This window comes from Saccostrea echinata, unplaced genomic scaffold, assembly GCF_033153115.1.
Source record: "Saccostrea echinata isolate AGI-Se365-2 ecotype Australia unplaced genomic scaffold, CSIRO_AGI_Sech_v1 ptg000054l, whole genome shotgun sequence".
Classification (NCBI taxonomy): Eukaryota; Metazoa; Mollusca; class Bivalvia; order Ostreida; family Ostreidae; genus Saccostrea; species Saccostrea echinata.
The window spans coordinates 51,567,578-51,588,832 of NW_026889803.1; the positions used below are offsets into that span (position 1 = coordinate 51,567,578).

At 34.0% G+C, this 21,255-nt stretch overlaps 1 protein-coding gene across 1 annotated transcript; it reads left to right on the forward strand.

Moving 5' to 3' along the window:
- Positions 1 to 16,876: 16,876 nt before the first annotated feature.
- LOC133204999 (uncharacterized) lies at positions 16,877 to 17,989 on the forward strand. The gene has a single exon (XM_061340740.1). The coding sequence runs from the start codon at positions 16,877 to 16,879 to the stop codon at positions 17,987 to 17,989; it is 1,113 nt and encodes a 370-aa protein (XP_061196724.1).
- The last annotated feature ends 3,266 nt before the right edge of the window (positions 17,990 to 21,255 follow it).

The window sequence follows — 21,255 nt, forward strand, 5'->3', positions numbered from 1 at the left end:
ATATTATTTTAGTTTCCACGATGCTCTGGGTATAGTACACATAGTTGAAGGCCATCTTTTTTTAATTTTGAAGCTGGAATCTTACTGGACAAGAAATAGTTTTAAAAAAAACCCTCCCAATATATAATGCTTCGGGGATAATACTAACTAGCAACGAGCAACATAAAAAAATATCACTTGCAGCAAATACATGCACGTACCATTCGCTGTAGAGTTTTTAAAAAAGCAACAAGTATTTGTATATGACATTCATTATAACGTTAAATAAAGCACGATAACCCTAAATTGTTCTGTAGCATTAAATATAGGATCTCCCATGATTTGTAGTTGGATATGACTTTTATCCAACGAGTTGTGTGCTTTTTATCCCCGAGCCTTGGCGAGGGGATAAAAACACACAACGAGTTGGATAAAAGTCATATCCAACTACAAATCATGGGAGATTCTTTTTATCCCATGTTTAATACTTCAAAACCAATGTTTTACACTGTTTTATATAGGACTCCACTTTATTTTACTTCTTCACGCTAACGCAAAAACCATTGTGACGTCACAACTGCACTTAACTGTGGATTATGAAAAAATTATCCAATGAGTCATATCCACGGGATAAAGGGGTAAACATGGGATAAAAAAGTTTATCCCTCGGAAACCATTGTGAACCGCGACTACTCCTATGATTGGTCATCCTACTCCTACTTTCTCTAACCGCAGTAATACTTAAAATTCACCTCGGTAATGATTATCTTCTACCGCGGTTATAATGAATAATCATTATCAAGGTAGAAATTAATTATAGCCGCAGTATACGATATTTATTATCGCGGTAAAAATGTCAGTATTAAATCCAACCATATGTGCCTATACATTATAGGTTTAGAATAGTAATTTTTTATCCTATATTCAATAAAGTGAATCTTATTTAAAAACTTGAAAAAAATGTGTTTAACACTTTAGGCCTGCAAGATATTATAGGCCTGCAAGACATTAGTTTAACTTTGATAGGCATTGATTTCAACATCTATTTTATATTGATAAAAGGCGGGTCAATCCGACCCCCATCCAGGTATATTTTCTTGCGTCAATCAAGAATTTATCCACCCTTGATTATGATCTTAAATCGTTCGTATGTTGTTTATTAAAGAAAACATTTTTAAGTGCTTGTATTTCCCTCTGTGTGTGTGAGGGTGTGTGAGAGGGTGTGTGAGGGTGTGTGTGTGTGGTAGTAGTATGATAGATATTAATATGGAGTTACATTTTTTTTTCAGTCGCCCGAGTGGCGCAGTGGTTAGAGCGTCTGCTCTAGAGTCGCGGAGTAAAGAGTTGATTCTTACGTTGCGGGTTCGAATCCAACTGTGGGACGTGGAGACCGGTCCTTTGGATGAGACCGTATAAACCGAGGTCCCTTGTCGCAGTAGGTGATGGCACAAAAAGATCCCTCACTGCTCAATGGCCCTGAGTGCCAAGTAAATGTCAAAACTTTGCAGCTCTCCACCGGCAAGTGGTGGCGTCTCCATATGAGTGAAAAATTCTCGAGAGGGACGTTAAACAACAAACAAACAAAACATTTTTTTCTCTCATGCAGACATGCTTTGGGCAAAATTATACTAACATATTTAGAGAAATATTTTTTGTTGAAAAAATGGTATATTCCCCCGATTCTAATTACACATTTTTACAACATGTACTTAGGATATTTTATGTACTTTGTAAATTAAGGACCCTCTCTACACTGCACCCTATTTTCAGGGTACTTTTGTGTAATTAGACTGACCTACCATTTGACATACAAGTAGAATAAATTGTAATCTGAACTAGATCACATAATTTGAAATAAATCCAAGTATTCTAAACATTATATTAGACCAAGAAAGAGTATTTGAAAACTTTATTTGTATGTATTTTATCCATTTGAGTAAGTGAAGGCAATTTTTCTTTTCTGTTACTTCATTGTCTTTGAAGATTTTTCCTGAATAAAAAAGGCACGCTCCCTATATTAAAAATGAGTTAGTTAATTTCAAAATATCCTCCTTTATACTAAATAATTTTCTCAAAGTCCCAAAAACATTTTTCATCAGTGTATAGAGGGTCCTTAATAAGTGTTTTTGACAGAATTTTTTACGGGTATAGGAGGCCATGCACTTCAAGATGTCATTGAAAACACTGACTTTTAAGGGTAACTGGTCATATTTGCAAATACGCCGTGTACTTACCCTGTTTCAATGACGCATTGAAATTTTAAACCTTGATAAACATTTTATTATGATTTTTTTAAATGACCCAACTTAAAAAAAATCTACATAGAATTAGTGAAATCAGCTAGAGTTGTACATTTGAAAATTAACGTTTTTTACTAGTCGAAGGCGGATAACTCGAGATAAGGTCTACGAGAAGTTCTCAAGATTACACACCGCTATTATTGAATGGAGAGTTGAATCATTTGAATTCTATAAAATAATTGATTCTTTTTGGATAAAAAAATCTTTTGATAACTGCATCAATAGAATCTGGAGATCACTTGCACTTAGCAGCCGAAACTACTTTGGCTGAATATACATATTTCCCCTTCCAGAGTACTTTGTGAAAGAAAAATAAAATATTTTACTATATTTTCCTAAATTTCTAAACTTATCCGTTACGTTCTACTTAGTTATTTTCTACTTTCGTTTCTTTTCGAATTATCCCCCTTTGCTAAACAAATCAGATCGTCTGCATGACAACAATACAAATTTTGTCTTTGAGATAACTGGTATGAACAATAGAACTGTGAAGAAATGTTTTTATGCTACCAAAGCGCGGAAATTAAATTAATGCCATTAATCTGTTCATTTTTAGGAAACGAATGCATGAGAGAAACGACACTGAGCGAGGACGGAATTCTTTCAATGTTAAACAGTCGGCAACAGACACTTGAATTGAACATATTTTATTAACAAAGTCAAAAGGATCAGACACAAGTTCAGAAACTTAGATAGTCTTCTCCTAATAGAACATTTTGTAAAATTGCCAAAATAAAAAACATATATATGGTCTACTACATATACATCGTAGTAATAGAAAGAAAAAAAATAAGTTCTTTAAGTGTACAAGTATAATTTGAATTGGTAAGAAAAAAAAAGTAAGCTTATTTTGAAAAACGACCACATTCACATAAGAAAGTTTGAATAGTCTTGAAAAGTTCAGCACTTTGTTCAATAGTAAGAGAATCATCACCTCATAGCATTAAATGTACATCTATAACATATAAATAATTAAATGACAATAGCTTATTCATTAAGGAATTCCTTGCTTTTACATAATATTTACAAGCAAAAAACAAATGTTATGCATCTTCTAGTAGTCCACAAGAACAATTAGGACTGGTTATTAGGTAATGTATTGCAACGAATATGTACATAATTATGAATTTTTGCTGTTTATTGAAGTTATCATATGTACCGGTCGAACACGTGTTTACTCAGTTTTTATGTATACTGCCAATCTATTGGCTATTGTATTTATAGAATACCTGTTCTACAGGCATTCGAATGAACCATTTTTCCTTTCTGAAGAAATTGGCGTGTCATTACGTGACAATCAACGTTCAAAAGAAAGCTCGAAACGTTCATTCAAAAGGTAATTTTATCACTTCAATGCGCTTCATTGTAACACGTTTTTTGTGTGTTATTGCTAGAAACAGCTGGTAAATGACACGACAATTTGAGAATGTTGTTTGTGCGTTATGTATTACTCCGCGTCTTAAATTTTAGGTCATATGCTATATGTTGGGCAGTCATTCGTTCTCATGTTGAATGTCATCATTGAAAGATAAATATTAAATGATAAAAAAGAAAATAAATCATAATATTTTCTTTGATCGAAGTACATTATCAAAGAAAACTTGGTCGGAAAACTCCGCGCATTGATGAAGTTTTCCGTCCAAGTTTCTTTGATACATTGATCAAGGAAAAACTTATAAGATTCATTTCTTGAATGAATATGCAAACATGTACTGATGAATGAAATGACGTTTTAATTCATCTTAATTCTGTGCTGCATTAAAAAATGTATTAAGTCTAACAATAATCAAACGATAGCTGCAATAATGTAGCCCTTTCCGATAGTTTTAATCTGATAATTTCAGGAGAAGACTGCAATTTTGTGACGGGGGTCCCTCCCGTCTTTCGGACAATGGTAATAATCACGCAATTTATGTATTTACAAGTTTATTTACATATTCACAACACTACTCTACAATACGTTACGTCTGCATACATTCACGGTCAAACTCACTCTAGGTCTTTCTCACGAGGCCTCCTCACCCCATTCCCCACACATCAAATTCTATCACACCAAAGACATCAATTTACTAACTCTTGCTTTCATCTCTGAGACTTTGTCTATTCAAGATAAACAGAAATCATTCATAACCCACAAACCTTAACTCCAACTAAGTCACACGACACCCCTGGCCTGGCAGAAGTGCTTCAGCGCCAGTGCCGCGCACCTGCAACTTATCTACCCTCCCCTTCTCACTCTCGGACTTCTTATGATTAACAATAATAATTAATGGACACAGCTCTGGTCACTCTGTCACAATTCCATCAGATTTCGGTAATAATGCAAAATTATTTTTCTCAGTCTTTGTCTTCAGGCAAAATAAATCGCTTTAAGATTCGACTTCCTTCAAATAAGATGGGTTTTTATTCATTGCCATCGACCTAGTCCTTACAATGAAGCGCATTGAAGTGGTTAAAATTTTTCGTTTTAGTGGAAAGTTTGGGTGTTTCTTATCGAATTTCAATTGATACAAAATGACACGCCCATTTCTTTAGAATTGAGAAAGAAGTATTCGTCATAATGCTTTAGGACACTCCCACTCTCTTCGACTAGAAATATGAGTTACACTGAAATGGAGATTTTATAAAGATAGAAGAAAGACTTTGCTTCTGTAAAACACGTATTGCAATGAATATTTACAATGAAACGCAGTGCAAAATAATGAATTTCAAACAGTTAAAAACCCTGTAACATCATCTTCTTTGTCAGTAGCCTTCCCCAATATAAAAATTGATTGATCGTACTCAGAACATGTTCTTGCGTACTATTTAAGTTGGGAAACATGAACACCAAGAGATAGTAGAATATCCTATAGTTTAGATGTTTTTGGCCATTAACGTCTATAGTCAGTAAAATATCCAAGTATAAAACAGATTTAGCAGACATAAGAATGTAAGTAACAAATATTTGTTGATAAAACTTCCTCCATATATCGAACTATTGAATTGAAAGCAACAGCAAGATTTCTTCTTATGTAGAAGGTTTTGAATAAATTCCTCTTCGTTAGAATTTAAAAACAGATTGGCTAATAAAGGAGCACAATTAGTACTCACCGAAACTCTAACAGATTGTTCAAAGACCCAGTCCCCAAACTACATAGATATTGTCAATGAGAACTCTAGAATTTTCATATATCATTTAATATCAATTTCATAGTACTTGTGTAGAATCAGAATGATTTTTAAAAAAGTAATTTTGAAGATGACCAATCACAAGGTATGAAATTTTACTAGTTCCCTTTTTATTGTAGAACAGTTGTCTATGATGTCAAAAAGCCTGGTTTTGAATTCATCTGGTGCCATAGTGGAGTAGGCATCTACTGTCGACAGGTCACACCCGCCTTCCCTAACAAAAAATACTATAGTAAACTATAGTTTACTAAAGTTAACTATAGTGATAACTTTGACATCATGAAAACTATAGTTAACTATAGTCATAACTTTGACACTTTGCTATAGTGATAACTTTGAAAACTTTGATTCACTACAGTGATCACTATGAAAACTTTGATTTACTATAGTGATCACTATGAAAACTTTGATTTACTATAGGGGTAACTATGACACTATAGTGATCACTTTGAATACTTTGATTTACTATAGTGATAACTTTGACACTTTGATTTACTATAGTTAACTATGGTAAACTATAGTTAACTATAGTATTTTTTGTTAGGGTTGGGTCCTTTTAATATTTGTTTGTGATTGTAAACGAGATCATTGTATCGACCATGTATTTGCATAATAACGACTGTAAACTGGATTGTTGATGCCATTTTATAAGTAGCCTGTCTCAGATTCGAAATTGTTCTTAAGCAGAACATGTTTTTGAATAAACTATTGAACCAACTGGTCGACATCAACATCTAATGCAGGTATTAAACGTATATTGTTACATATTAATATCTTTTATTTTTTTTATTTAGATTTCTACGAAAACGAATGACGTCACTTCTGTTAAAATGCAAGCAATACCAAGGCAGTCGTCGCCCGCGTGGCGCAGTGGTTAGAGCGTTCGCTCTAGAGTCGCGGCGGAAGGAGTTGATCCTTACGTCGCGGGTTCGAATCCCACTGTGGGACGTGGAGACCGGTCCTTTGGATGAGACCGTATAAACTGAGGTCCTGTGTCGCAGAAGGTGCTGGCACGAAAAAGATCCCTCACTGCTCAATGGCCGTAAGTGCCGAGTATAGGACAAAATTTGCAGCTCTCCACCGGCAAGTGGTGGCGTCTCCATATGAGTGAAAAATTTTCGAGAGGGACGTTAAACAACATACAAACAAACCAAGGCAGTTGACAAACGGGTGCTATGGGAATAATCGCACCCTCTCCCTGTTACGTTAAATAATATTGTGATAAAACAAAATGAAAAAGAAAATTCAGCTGTTTTAAGTAACACAGCTATAGTTTCTTTAATATTTGAAAAAAGATGAATTTCAGAATTCACCATAGCCCACCAAATTGTACCCATTAAAAAATCTGGCTTAAAGAAGGGGGACTCTCCTAAACCAACCCAGATTCTCTGATGACGGGTCTAAATGCACTGCTTAATATCAACAATAAATCTCGTTTGTTCCATTATTTGACATATTATTTTTCAAAATGTAATTTTTCAGAATGAAATATGAAGATAGTGAACACTAATCAAGCTCAAAAACAAATTCAATACAAAATCGGAGCAGAGCAAACATGGGCCTCTAAAACATCAGAGGTGATATCAGGTGCCATCGAAGAGTAAGCATCTCCTGTCGACCGGTCATTACCGTCGTGATGTACGTACTACTTGTCATGACACGGGCAAACGGAAAAAAACGTAGACAATGCAGTGTAAAAATAATGGCCTAACAAGCATAATGACCTGATTAGCATCCCCCGTCGACCGGTCACACCTGCCGTGATGTGCTCCTTGACATGATCGGACAAACGGAAAAATACGTAGACAATTCAGTGTAAAAATAATGTCCTTACAGTTTGTATTAAAAATGTCAATTAACGTTCGACTTATCGATAGACTCTATTTCCTAATAAAGTCATTGTATCGACCATAGAATTTGCAAAATATTGACTTTATTCAAGACTGTTGATATTCTTGTATCGTCAACTTATTTGACAATAGTTTGCCTCATTTTAAATATGTTCGAACGTAAAACAGTCATGCTCTTGCGTATTGAATCAACTGGGAAACATAAATTCCATATGCAGGTGATAGTGGAATATTGCTACATAATAAGGGAAGATGACGATAGAAAAGTTGAAGTCATCACGTTTATCATAAAGATTTGTTGTTAGTTTGTCATTACTGTCTTTTTTCTAGTAAAGTATCTAAATACAAAGAAACACAAAATACGTAAGTTTTTATCAAAATGAAGGAGTAGACTATGATAAACAGAACGTATTCATTTTCAACAAATACTTATATGTAATATAATACGCTGAATTTATGAACATTTTGAATTTTAATACTATGGCTGTGTAAAGGATATTGAAAAAACCCTTTTGCCTGATCATCCTCGCGTGTTTTCTTGTTTATCTCTCCTACTCATCAATTTATAATCTAAGTGCGTGGCTGAGATGTAAGAAAGATTTCTATTCATCAATTGTTAGAAAATGAAAGATTGGAGGAGATAGACTGCACATCTGTATATTGTTATCAGAAAATGAATGATGAACAGACGTTGACACAACACCTGTCTTATTTGGCTATCGTTCCTGTGATTGAAATCTCTTTTCATCGATCTCAGGTGGTGGGGAGGATACTGCACGTTCACAATACGTACTTTGTCACCTCTTTTGGGTTTCTGGGTACAGTCCCTGAAACGTTCTACTTTCCCACTTGAACGGTGAGCGAACGCTGAACGAACGGTGAACGAACGCTGAACGAACGCAGAGCGAACGGTGAGTGAACGATGTGTGAACGCTGAACGCAACTTGGTGAACGATGTGTGAACGGTGAACGGTGAGCGAACGCAGAACGCGAACGGAGCGCAAACGCGAACGCAAAGTGAACGGTGAACGAACGGTGAACGCAAGATGAACGATATATTCGGAATGCCTCTGATCTTTTCCTTGCATTGAAACTATTTTATTGTATTATAATGTCAGGTGCCAAAAAAAAAAAATAAAATAAAAATAAATAAATAAATAAGTAAACCAATAAATGAATGAATAAATAAGTAAATAAAATAAATTCTCCAAAATTGTCCTAAGAAAGACGATTCATGCACATTAAGTTTTTAATCATACGATTTTTAACGCATTAAAACATTGCAATTGTTGCCGAACGCTGAAGTATAAAAGATATTTTTTTAGTTGGAAAATAAAAATGTTTATTCTTATTTGATAACAAATCAGAGAAAACTTCTGACTTATAGAATGAATTAAAGCGATTGTAACATCCATTCATATATCTCCGTGTCAAGGCGATTTCATGTAATGAAAAAAAATTAATTACAAAGGTCAGTGGACGTTTTGCATTTATACGCTCGTATTTTGAATTTTAATACAATAATATATTATGTATCATTTCTATTTTTCATGATGATTTATTGAGCAGACTTCTACATGTATCTGTAGATGGCCGTGATTATACTCGGACAAGATAATACAAAGATACATATTCATATTATTTGTTATAAATTCAATTTTCAGAACTTGATATTTAAGTAATATGCTGTTATAATTTTTATTAAACAGACAAATGAGAGAGAGAGAGATTCCGTTTTAGCCCCCCCCCCCCTTCCTTTCAGGCTTCACTAAATGTTTGTACCTATATCAAACAATAACTCTGAAATTTTTTTTCTAAATATATTAGACAGTGAAAGTAACTTTTTTTAATCAACAAATCATATCCATCTGTTTGACAGTTTTTATTTTCCTGCTTCAAGTTCACACGAAGTCCACGTGCTTGTCCTGTCAATCAAAATCATTGACACTGTGCAGGTGTGAAAGTTTCGTCACATCGAAGACGAAGTGCGAGTATTTCCAACAAGTTATAACATTTATTTTTATCATTTCTAGATTTGATACCAACATTTGAATAATAAATGAATAAAATATATTGGGCATTAACACTTGAAATACCACCGCCGACACGTGTACATTGTGAACTACTATTGTTTTGCGACTTTTTTAGATGCATGTTTGTTTTGAGACTGAAATTTTTGCTCTAAAAAGACCTTAACTTTTTTTTAACAGGTTAATTAAAATTTTCTGGAAATACAGTACTGACTAAGTAACCGATTTAGGGGAAAGGGGGGGGGGGTATTAATCTTATCGAATGGCAAACATATAAAGTTACGGTGAAAAAAAGAATTTTTTTCTCTATAACTATAGACTTTACATTCATGTATTATAGTAGCAAAAATTCTGTAGTGCATTACATTTTAAATAAATATTTCCTTTAAACACACTATCAATTTAATTCACTCCAAAGGTAATAAATTAACAGGATATCCACAGTACTATGTATAACTCTCAGAACTAGTTCTATCATATTTTCTGTAGTAACTGAATAAAAAAACGCGTTAGAAATAAATATTTTCGTAATTTTGCTGCGTAATTATTTGACTTGGATAATTATATCTCGATTAACGATTTGTCGTCTTTAACAAAACAACAAAATGTTGCAGTGCTTGAAGTATTTGCACATTGCCCTTAGTTAAATTTAATATATCAGCATCGTTCTACATAGGTACAGAATGTGCTTATAACAACATTTATTTTCCAGAGTAATTTAATAAATAATCTAATAGCTAAGTTAGAATAATAAAAATATATATCTTAGATATTTTCCCCGATGAAATAATGATTCTTCAAACACGATATGTTAATTATTAAATTAAAAAATCTGTAACTCCTTACCTACAAAAAGATAAGTCCTTTCACTTGGGAGTTCCGAATGGCAATGAAAACTGAACGATAGGTGAACGCTGAACGCAAGGTGATCGCAAAGTGAACGGAACGAAGAGCGAACGCTGAACGCTTTGTGAACGGTGAACGCGAGCGTACGGTGAACGGTGAACGCAAAACTGTGAACGGAGAGCGAACGGTGAACGCACGGTGAACGAACGGTGAACGCACGCTGAACGAACGGTGAACGAACGGTGAGCGAACGGAAAAATGGGAAAGTAGAACGTTTCAGGGACTGTACATTGTCCAAGAATAAGACATATCTAAAGACTCATCTTGTCATTTTTTTTCTTTTGAGTGGGTCAAAAAGTGGATTTCTGCATTTATTATAATGTCAAGTAATTGGATTGAACTTTAATAACTAGAGATTATAAAAAGAAGTCTACATTTTTCATTCCCGTATTGTAGAAAACCTGTGTTACGTGAAGGTGAAGTGAAACCATAGATTCTCAAGAGAGATACATTTGTAACTCTTCTAACAGAGTAATGCTTTTTTTAAGGTAAAGCATGATAATGTCTTTAATTTACACTCTGATAGCAAACTTCTTCCAGCAGCTTACAAGTATATAAAATCGGTGTGTTGTATTGACAAGTTATTAAAAGCTGCATGTAGTACAAACTATTATGCAAACAATTATCAATGTATGCAAGTAATAAAATGGACGGTATTCCAAAAAAAATTAATTAACGAGGTAGCAAAATAGAAGAATATCATAAGTTATTAAACTTGAAAGCTTTCTGTATTAAATGTGTAATCATGGAATTTGTTATTTGAAGATGAATAATTTATTTAAATACCGGTAATCTTATCAAATTCATGTACAGTGTTATATATCATATTCAATGATATTTTCTCATCAGTGTTGAAAAAATGTTTCTTTGAAATGAAAAAAAGAATAAGATAACAATCAATCATACTTCAGCAGTTGTTTCCAACATCACAAAAACTATCATTTTCTGCAACCAATGATAACCAATTAAGAAACTACTGTTTGTAGGGAGAAAATATTCAAAGACTTCAATAGTTGACAGCATAAATAACCGTTATATTCTTAAAAAAGAAGATAAATTTTGAAACTGGTGTTCCTTTAAATATATATAAAATATTTTTTCCATGCATAAAAAAATAATTAAAAAAAAAAATTAGTAAGCTTTTTCCTACTTAGGAAGCATGCTTTTCTTGAGAAGTCAATCAACATTAATTAGACATTAATTTAGCATACCAGGTCATATTATACTGATCATGAATCGGCTACATGTATATTTGTTCGTGAAAATAACAATAATACAAATGTAGTAATAATTATAAAAATACACAGAATTACTGAAATCAGGGTCCTTTCTCATATCATTTGAATGTAAAAAAAAAAAAACCCATTCTCTTCCACTTTTACATACCAAATATGCTTCTCAACTCCACCGCCGACAATAGAAGCCGTAGTGTCTCCAACCCCAACGGACAAAACTCCAGAAAACAGTGGGAGGATATCACTGAAGTCACACCCTAGTGATTAAATTACAAGTATTATAATGGACAAAACTCCAGCAAACAGTGGGAGGATATTACTGAAGTCATACCCTAGTGATAAAATTACATGTATTATAATGGACAAAACTCCAGCACACAGTGGGAGGATATCACTGAAGTCATACCCTAGTAATAAAATTACATGTATTATAATGGACAAAACTCCAGCACACAGTGGGAGGATATCACTGAAGTCACACCCTAGTAAACAGAGAATGGAAAACTGAAGTCTAAAGCAGTCATGAAAATAAAATTACACTAGATGAAATCCTGTGCAAGCGCAGGGAATTGAATTTTTACCACTTCTGATGGAATGATTCTTCTCTTTACCTGATGTATTATGTCATACGTACTGTATTTCGGGGGTGCTCTGTTTCTATTTCCAACAAGGATAAAAGTAGGGAATGTGCACATTTTACGTGAATTTTCAGCACAATTTTTTTTGGGGGGGGGGGGGGTGTTAAAAATTAGCTTTTCACATCTTGAATTATGTATAGTCCCAATATTTAATACAAAAGACTGTTTGCAGAAAAATTGATTAAAGCATAAATTTTAAACGCTTATTCATCCATAAAACCGTATTCATCATGTTCATTAATTGACATTTTCTCTTTTGCAAGTTTGTTATATTGCTATATATACAATTTGTACTTCGGGTTCGTAGCCACGATGCTCTCAGTGGCGAATATAAACCTTTAACTGTTTTATTGATAAATTTGTTACTGTAGCACAACTTACTAACAGTCTTTCGATACATAAATATATCCACAACTTATAGTGTTATCGATTGCTTTACCATTATTTCCATGCCCATTGACATCAAAAACATTTTTATATCCATATAGTGCTATTTATGCCCCGTTTTTCTTTTAACATCGGGTTCGATGCCATCTGATGTTCTAGAAATTTCCATGAAGATACAGACCTACAAAACTAAGATCGGAAACTGGCGAAAACGATTTGAATATGTTGGGTTTTTTTTATCGTGATCATAACTTTTTTCTGTATAACGTAAATCAAGTTTTCACTGAATAATTCATTAATGGCATTTTATCAAATACACTGTAATTAAACGCTTGCTTGCCGTCAGTTTCATTAAAAATTGCAAGTTACTTAGATCCGCCAACCATAACCACCACTGTACTCTTTTTTGTTATTTCACGGCTGTTTATGAAATGAAAGTAAGCTTTTAATTAAATTTACGATAATAAGTATGCGAATGAAATCTGAAAATAGTTTACGGACATCATCTCATATCTAATGGAATAATAGAGAGGATTAAGTATGAACTATGGTGCAAGCGTTTGGGAGTTTATTTGCAAAATTTATTACTTTATAAGTATAGATATTTATGTTTTCTTTTTGAATCCAAGTTATACTCATGTGTAAATCTAATAAGTTTAAGTCAAATTTAGAAAATTCAGTGTTTTCCAATGCAAACTTGAACAACCTATTACTAAAATGATCAGCAGACAATAATGACACTTGGCTGTTTTCGCCCACATTTATTAATCTTTGATCCTTTTATTTGTCCTTTCATCCCTGCCCGTCGAAGTACCTACCCTTGCCCTGGATAGGCTCTTTAGACGATCAATCCACTTCTAGAAACATTTTTCATACTCCTCAATAGGGAAACGCATCATATTCCGATAAATTGCAGACCCAAGGGCATTTTGTGATTTGTATCTTTTTCTAGATACGTGGAACTTAATTTTGGGAAACAGAACGATACAACGTCCTCGACCCCTGGGTTGAAGCCTCTGCTGGTGGACTGTTAGTCCCCGAGGGTCTCTACAGCCCAGTAGCCAAGTATTTCGGTACTAGCTTGAAAATACGGATATATATTTAATTGCTGTGGTAAAATTTAGAAATTGATTTCAAAATTAAGGATTATCTCTCTCATGATTAGCTCATACCCTTCGACGTATTTGGCTCCTGTCTTTGGCACCCCCTTTTTCAGCTCTTCAAAGTTTGTTTGTTTGTTTGTTTGTTTTTTTAAATATTTTGGATTTCCAATATCTTTTCATTGCAATAAACTTGATATATTTATACTATAACATTGTTTTTAATTAAGGAATGTTTTTAAGATTTGTGTGAGTTATTGGTGTGTAAATCACACAGACTTGTCACGTATGCATATTTCATGAAAAATATGCCTACGTGCAAGTCTGTGTGATTTACACACCAATAATTCACACTAAACTTAAAAACATTCCTTATATTTACCTTTACAAATTCAATAGCACCAAAACTATACTCAATATTTGAATTATTCGCTGTGTTATATCGTTACATTTTTATTCACGTCTCTGTAGCTCATTGTGACGTCACTTTAGCTTTAGTTTCTCTGTGCATATTTCTACGCTTGAGTATACACGAAAATAGTATTCAAATCAATTTCGCAGTTGACTTAGTAGAAAAACATAGCAAATCTAAATATAACAAATTAAAATTCCTTGAAAAGAAATTAAAACATTGACAAACGAAATTATGCAATCCAAACGATTGTTAGAATAATAAATTTCCGGTGATTGAAAAACTTTTTTTAAAGAGTGTGTATTGAGCTATAAAGTGTGAAATGTATAGGAAAAGTATTTTTGAGAAGCTGTTGACGCTTTAACGTTACATTGTTCTGAAGTTGTTAAGTTGTTGTTAAGTCCGGGTTCACAAATCATGTTGATTTCAAAATTAAGTAACGTAATTTCTATCAAATCACATGGAATGACAGCGGCGGATCCAGGAATTTCATAACTGGGGGAGTGCAGTAGAAGGCAGGGGGTCTGGGGGCTGCATTGAATCCCACAGTGGGTCTAGGGCAAAGCCCTTGTTGGAGTCAGGGGGAGAAGTCCCCGGAAGCTGACGAATTCTTACAAATAAGAGGTGTTTTTTCCTTGATTTTAGGATAACGGACATATAAGGTCTACATAAATTAAAAAAAAAATCAGACCGGGGGTGGGGGGGTGGGGGGGGTACAAGCCCGGCGCACCGGCGCTGGGTCAGCCTTTGAATGAAACTTCACACGTCAACAAAATAAATATTTTACATTTGATAATGTGTCCATTTTAAATTTCTTAAAAACAGTATAACGAAGATTGACATCGTCCGCGAACTTCATTTTGAAATTTCTTTTTCCTCTGAAACGTAGTTATTTGACAACATGAGCAGATGAAATCACATTCATTTTACATCGAAAATTTTCCTTTACCTATTTACAAATGGAATGACAAGGGGTCGGGTTTCTCACTAGATTTTTTGTTATATCTTTCTGTTATATTCTGACAAATTAATATTACAAACAAGTTTGAAATTCCCTGACGTCCCTGACATCACATAACATATTAGAAAAATGGACTGGTTTCTTAGTATTTCTTTACGAAGCAACTCAAAGAAAAATTGGATCCTTGTAGTAATTTCCACCTGCGCAATCCTCTTCGAGGGACATTCCCTATAACTTTGAAGTATCAGATGCTTAATTTTATTAGACACGGTAATTAGAAGAACAAAATACAAGATTTTAAAAAATTTATTTCTTACATGCTGTTTTCATTTAAATGATAACGATCTAGCTCCTAACGATAACCGTGTACATGTAAGCGTCTAATAACAATGAAAATATTAAAAATGCTAGACATACTATTATTATTTTTTGTGTGCTTTTGGTAAACTTTCTTGACTTCTGTCCAATTGTCGAGGGACAGAGTGGAAAGTAAAATTCCTTTATATAAAGACATTTCCGACAAACCACTGATCAAAAAGTATCCCTTGAGATTGAAGTAATCTAGGCACTAAATTTCATATGTACGATTTATTTTTCTATTTAAATGATGGTCTGGTTCCCACCCCCCGCCACTGCGTTTTTCACTTCATTTTTGGGTCTCCAAAACGAAGTGAAAAACGCAGTGGCGTGGGCGGGAACCAGACTATTTGAATGATAACGTTTAAAAGATACCTAAAGGCCCTTTCACAATTGGCGCACGAGCACTTTACAACACTTTGCGATCGGAATTTTTTAGCTTCGCGCGAGCTCTCGCATACGTTGCACGATGTCTCGAATTCTTTGCATGCGTTTTAGTGGTCGCATCAAGTCTCCTCAAAATAGCGGACATGCACACTATTCAGACGCAACCAAATGCGATCCAAATTATCGCAATGCAACGCACGAACATTAGTACGAACGTCTTACAACGTTTTGTGTACTCGTAAGAGTGATGCACAATTTTTAAAGGTCGTAAGATAAATCGCAGCTGTCTATGCGTGTGTTTTGCGACCTTGAGAATGTCGCTCAACGTGTCTCATGTAATCTTGCAACGTTTTACTATCATTGCACGATTTATCAGCTTCAATTTACCATGCAGATTTTATATATATACACCATATATATTATATATATACATCAATACGATATCAAACCGCCAAAACACTTTGCTGTCACAACGATACAGTCAATTATTAAATATGCACATTCTAAACGAAGAAATAAGAAAAATTGCAGCACTGTGTCGGGTTCTCTAAATTTAGAATTGCGTGGCTGATGGATGTTGCCTAAATGCACTCGATCGAGTATTCGTACGCATGATCGCAAGAGCGCCGCACGTCCAATCGCATTGGCGCACGTTCAATCGTTCGATCACCTGATTACTCGCTCGATGCTATCGCATTATCTTACAACACTCGCTTTCATTTTATATCAGTCGCATATAGACGCAAGATATATCGCAAGATTTAATGCATTTGCATCGCACAACGGTCGCTTTAGATCTTGCGAATTTCGTACGAACACTTTTCATATGCGATTATTTCGGCAACAGTTTACGATCCAAATCATTTTTTTTTTCGGTCGCAGGAATATTTTGTCGCGTCTGCTCTTGCGCCAATTGTGAAAGGGCCTTAAACAATAAATTTTGAATACTCCTAAGTAGACGTATAATTATTGGCCCAGTTTCACCCCAGTGTGGACCTCATCATAGGCTGGTTTACGCTCTTGTTATTGACATGCGCAATGTAGATCCCTTTGCCTCGTTCGATATAATCATCATTTATAAGGTATATATAAACCAAAGTTTTTGTCACGTCTCTGAACAGTTTTCCCTTCTTAAAATATTTATACTTCACAGAGAAATTATTATGATTGTACTTTTAATTCTCAGTTTTGCCAATCGTCTATTGGTTAGAGCATGTCCTATTCTTCTTGAGGAGGATACTGAATTTGAAAATAATTGTAAAATTCCTGCATTTAATGGAACTTTGGAATGTTCATTTGAAGTGTCAAATGAGTGGAACTTTCTGGAATTCAGAGAATGGATAGACAACTTGAAAAATAACGTTACACTTGAACTTACCTGCTTGAAAAATGGAACAGTGTTTTTACCTGCTCCTTTCCGAGCCAGGAATCTTCGGAAGCTTTACGTAAAAAATTGTGTGATTGATGGCTATCATTCTGAAAACTTTGTAATATCAAAATATCCTGACTATATGTCATACTTATCTCTCATAGATGTTGTAATTCTTATTGACCCTATAGAAATAGCTGGAAGGAGTGTAAATAAATCTCAATTTCTGAAATCTGACTACTGTGGACAGGAAACACTTCTGGGTTTTGTCGAAAGAAACGTATCTGAATTGACGGTGTTGAAACCAAATGTTACACACGAGGATATGATCGTTATGAGCAAGTTTTTAGATGATACAATGAAAAAGGTTGAAAATAAGAACCATACGTGCAATTTTAAAAATATGAAATATATTGAGCACTCGGACATGGATATAATACGTCCCATATTTTTTGACTCTATCACAAAGAAAAAAACATATCCGAGTCTTGAAAACTTTAATTTCTCTTCAAATTCGTTATCAGAAATCCCCAGTCATCTTAGTCACTGGTGGCATTATTTTCCTCAGTTATTACACATAGATCTCTCCAACAACAATATAAGAAACTTTTCCTTTGAACAACCTGATGCTAAACCGAGTAACGTGACAATCGACCTCAAACATAACTCCATAACAAGTGTGCCATGGGACCTGTCCCTGTTAACAATTGGGAAAACAGTGATTGTGGTTGATCTTTTGGACAATCCCATTCACTGTGATAGTCGCGCTTGCGTACTCTCCAAGTATCTGAACGATCTCCCTCGGCTGGGTTTTACAGGTGAATTCCTTGATATAAAGTGTCATTCACCAAAGGATATGGAAGGGACGAAGGTTAAAACACTCTTCAACTCCACATTTTGCAAATAGAGGGTTTCCAATCTCAAATGCTCTGTTCAAGTTGTTTGCATTTTGTACTTTTATCTACGAGGGACTTCAGAAGTTACAGAAAAGATACATACATTTTAACTGACTGTTTAATGATTTTTTTAAAATTATTCACTTAATTCATATGTATGATATCCATCAGATTGTGTTGCATATTTTTTGGTACATTTGTAATTTGAATGATTTCCTCCTTTAAATTTTCTTATCTCTCTGTTTGTTGTTGTTGTTTTGGTTAATTTATTAAACCAACAAAATACTTTGGGGAAGTAATGTCTTTCTTATTTTGATTTCCCTTGAAAATATTCATTTTATGGATCATCAAAATACATATAATTAACTTAACATGTCTTGGTTAAATTGAATGAACACCACACATACATAAGGCATTATAATGGACTTGTAAATAGTCATATATTATTAATAGTAGCCTATAAAATTACTTTGTTAAACATCATTCCGATTGTACACACAAGTACTTTGAAGTGATATTAAAAAGGTGCTGGTGGTCCTCATTGACAATATTTATGTATATTCTTTATAGACTAAGGTCTTCCAACAATCTTTTGGATTCTGTTGAATGCTTATTGTGCTTATTTATAACCCGATCTGATTTCATATTCTTATGAAGCAAAATTTATTCAAAAAACTTTTAAACTGAAAGAAGAAATCGCTAACTGTTCCTGTTAATTCAATTTTTCGATATATTGACTTTTTTTTAAAATTAAAAACCAAGTTATTTTCATTCATTCTCAACTTCATACATCCCAGTGAACTTAAAATAAAGATACCACATAGCCTGCCATATGCTTCATACTTGGATAATTTACCGACTATAAACCTTAATGGCCAACTTACAACTAAAGTATATTACAAGCGGGATGGCTTCAACTTTTACATCCTCAATTTTTCCTGTTTAATAATATTGCTCGATCACCTGCATATGGTCTTTATAATTGATTCGATACTCAAGAGCATGATACTGACAAATAAGTTAATTTTACAGGGTTTTCAACTATCTCATTTAAATTCAGTATTTAGTAAAGTCTTTGGTTTAATGTTGACCATGTTTGCTAGTACAACGTTGTACCTACCGTTAGGTTGGCTGACACGTTTATCACCAATTGTTTGGCTACAGATTTTATACTATTCGATTACGGACTACTCCGTTCTATATATGAACAATATATAGGGCTCAAGGCGGACATGAGAGGTTGACAGGGATGCTAATACCGCATTTGGTGTTTTAAGGGGGGGGGGGGGGGTCAGTGTTATTGCCTTGTTCAGGATTCATATTCTTCACTCGATTTATGAGACTGATCACTGTTCGTTAACTTCATATTGGGCTAATAATGTTATTTTTGTCATATTCTCAGTAATAAGGTAACCTCAAGGTAGAACAAAATACTTATCATATAGAAAAATACACAACCTTTTACGCATTACAGAAAAAAATATATATATAACCCGCGGTAAACGGGTTATGCTTTGTATTTTATCTTCAATACTGTATTCAGGGAAATTTTCACCTCCGTTTTATATTCGCCCCTTTCGCCCTACACATATGGGCGAATTTAAGACGGAAATAATTCAAAGAAGACAGTATTCTTTCTTAAACAGAACTGTGACTGGGCGAATTTAAAACGGGCCAAAATTGTTTGCAAGTACGTGTGAAAGGGCAAAAATAACACGGAGCGGAAATAACCCTGTGTACAGTAGTTGCAACCGTTAATTTCCATATTAACAAAGATTGGTACCAGAGAACTTAGCTACTGGGCTGTAGAAACCCTCGGGGACTAACAGTCCACCAGCAGAGACCTCGACCCAGGGGTCATAATGTAAATCATGTACGGTACCAATTCTGATTCCCCAGATACGCATTTCGACAAATTATGTCTCTTTCAGTAATGCTCATGCCGAAACGTTGAAAATCTGAATTTTTTAAATAAAAAAGTCTATGAAGAGCTGAAAAAGGTGCTGCAGGATCAGAGGTATGCATGAAGGAGATAATCCTTAATTTTGAAATAAATGGTTAAATTTTACAACAGCAATTATTCGTATTTCAAGCACACCATCCAAGAAATATAAAAGCCAAGATAATGAAAAGAACACCAATTCCAATAATTTGTATGTTACTAAAATGATTCTGAACATTTCCTACGCGAATAAACGCGATACTTCCGCAAATAAACACGAAACTTTCGCGTAATAACGCAAAATTATGTATATAGTCATGTTAATCAGGAATCCGTGATGTGGGCGTATCATAGGCTGTGTCGTTGCACTTTATTGTTACATTTAATGCATATTCCGATAGTTTTATTGCTTCTTTTTTTTTTCCAGGAGTCTTTAATAGCCTAAAATATTAATGATCACCCATCCCTTCTAAATGATCAAATTGGCTATAGAGATTAAAGTTTTTCAATTGCTCATTTATTGTAATCCTCATCTAGTCAAATTAGAAACATTAATAGCATGTAATATCTCTTGTCAATTTATGTACACTGTATGTGTTAAACATTACAAAATTATTGAAATAACACTTGTTGTTTTTGTTTTTTTAAACACTTTTTAGCTCACCTGAGCTGAAAGCTCAAGTGAGCTTGTCTGTTCACCCGTTGTCGGTCTGTAAACTTTTCACATTTTTATCTTCTTCTCATGAACCACTGGCCTAATTTAAAAAAAAAGTTGATATAAAGCATCCTTAGATAAAGAAAAGTTTAAAATTGTTAAAATGAAGGGCCAAACCCTCTTTTAAAGGGGACTAATCAAGAAAAGATAAAAAAGATAAAAAGTTGATCCTACCACTGATGCTTTTAGAGGTCCGTGTTTGCTCTGTTCCAGATTTGTTTCAATGGACTTTTGAGGTTGATAACTGTTCGTGTAATCTAATTATACGTTCTTTGAATTCTATTTTATTAAATTTAAGTGACATATTGACGTATGGAATACATGTCTTCTTTTTTACTTTTTACTTTTTTCTTATTTTTGTTTGATTTGGTTGATATGTTTAATGTTGCTTGTCTATCGTAAACATCAATTCATATTATCCAAATACGTAGTTGATATGTAAGAGAGTTTTTATTCCTCAGTTTTTATCAGAAAATGAAAGATTAAAGAAGATAAAGGAGATTGAAAGTATACCTATGTATTGTTTTTAAAAATGAAAGATGGACAGATATGGATACAGCAGTCAGATGAAAGATAGACGGATATGGAAAGGACACCTCTTTGTAGTTGAACAGATGTGA

Bases quoted from the DNA above. Each gene is read 5' to 3' on its own strand.
- LOC133204999 (XM_061340740.1), top strand. From the start codon at position 16,877: ATGATTGTACTTTTAATTCTCAGTTTTGCCAATCGTCTATTGGTTAGA.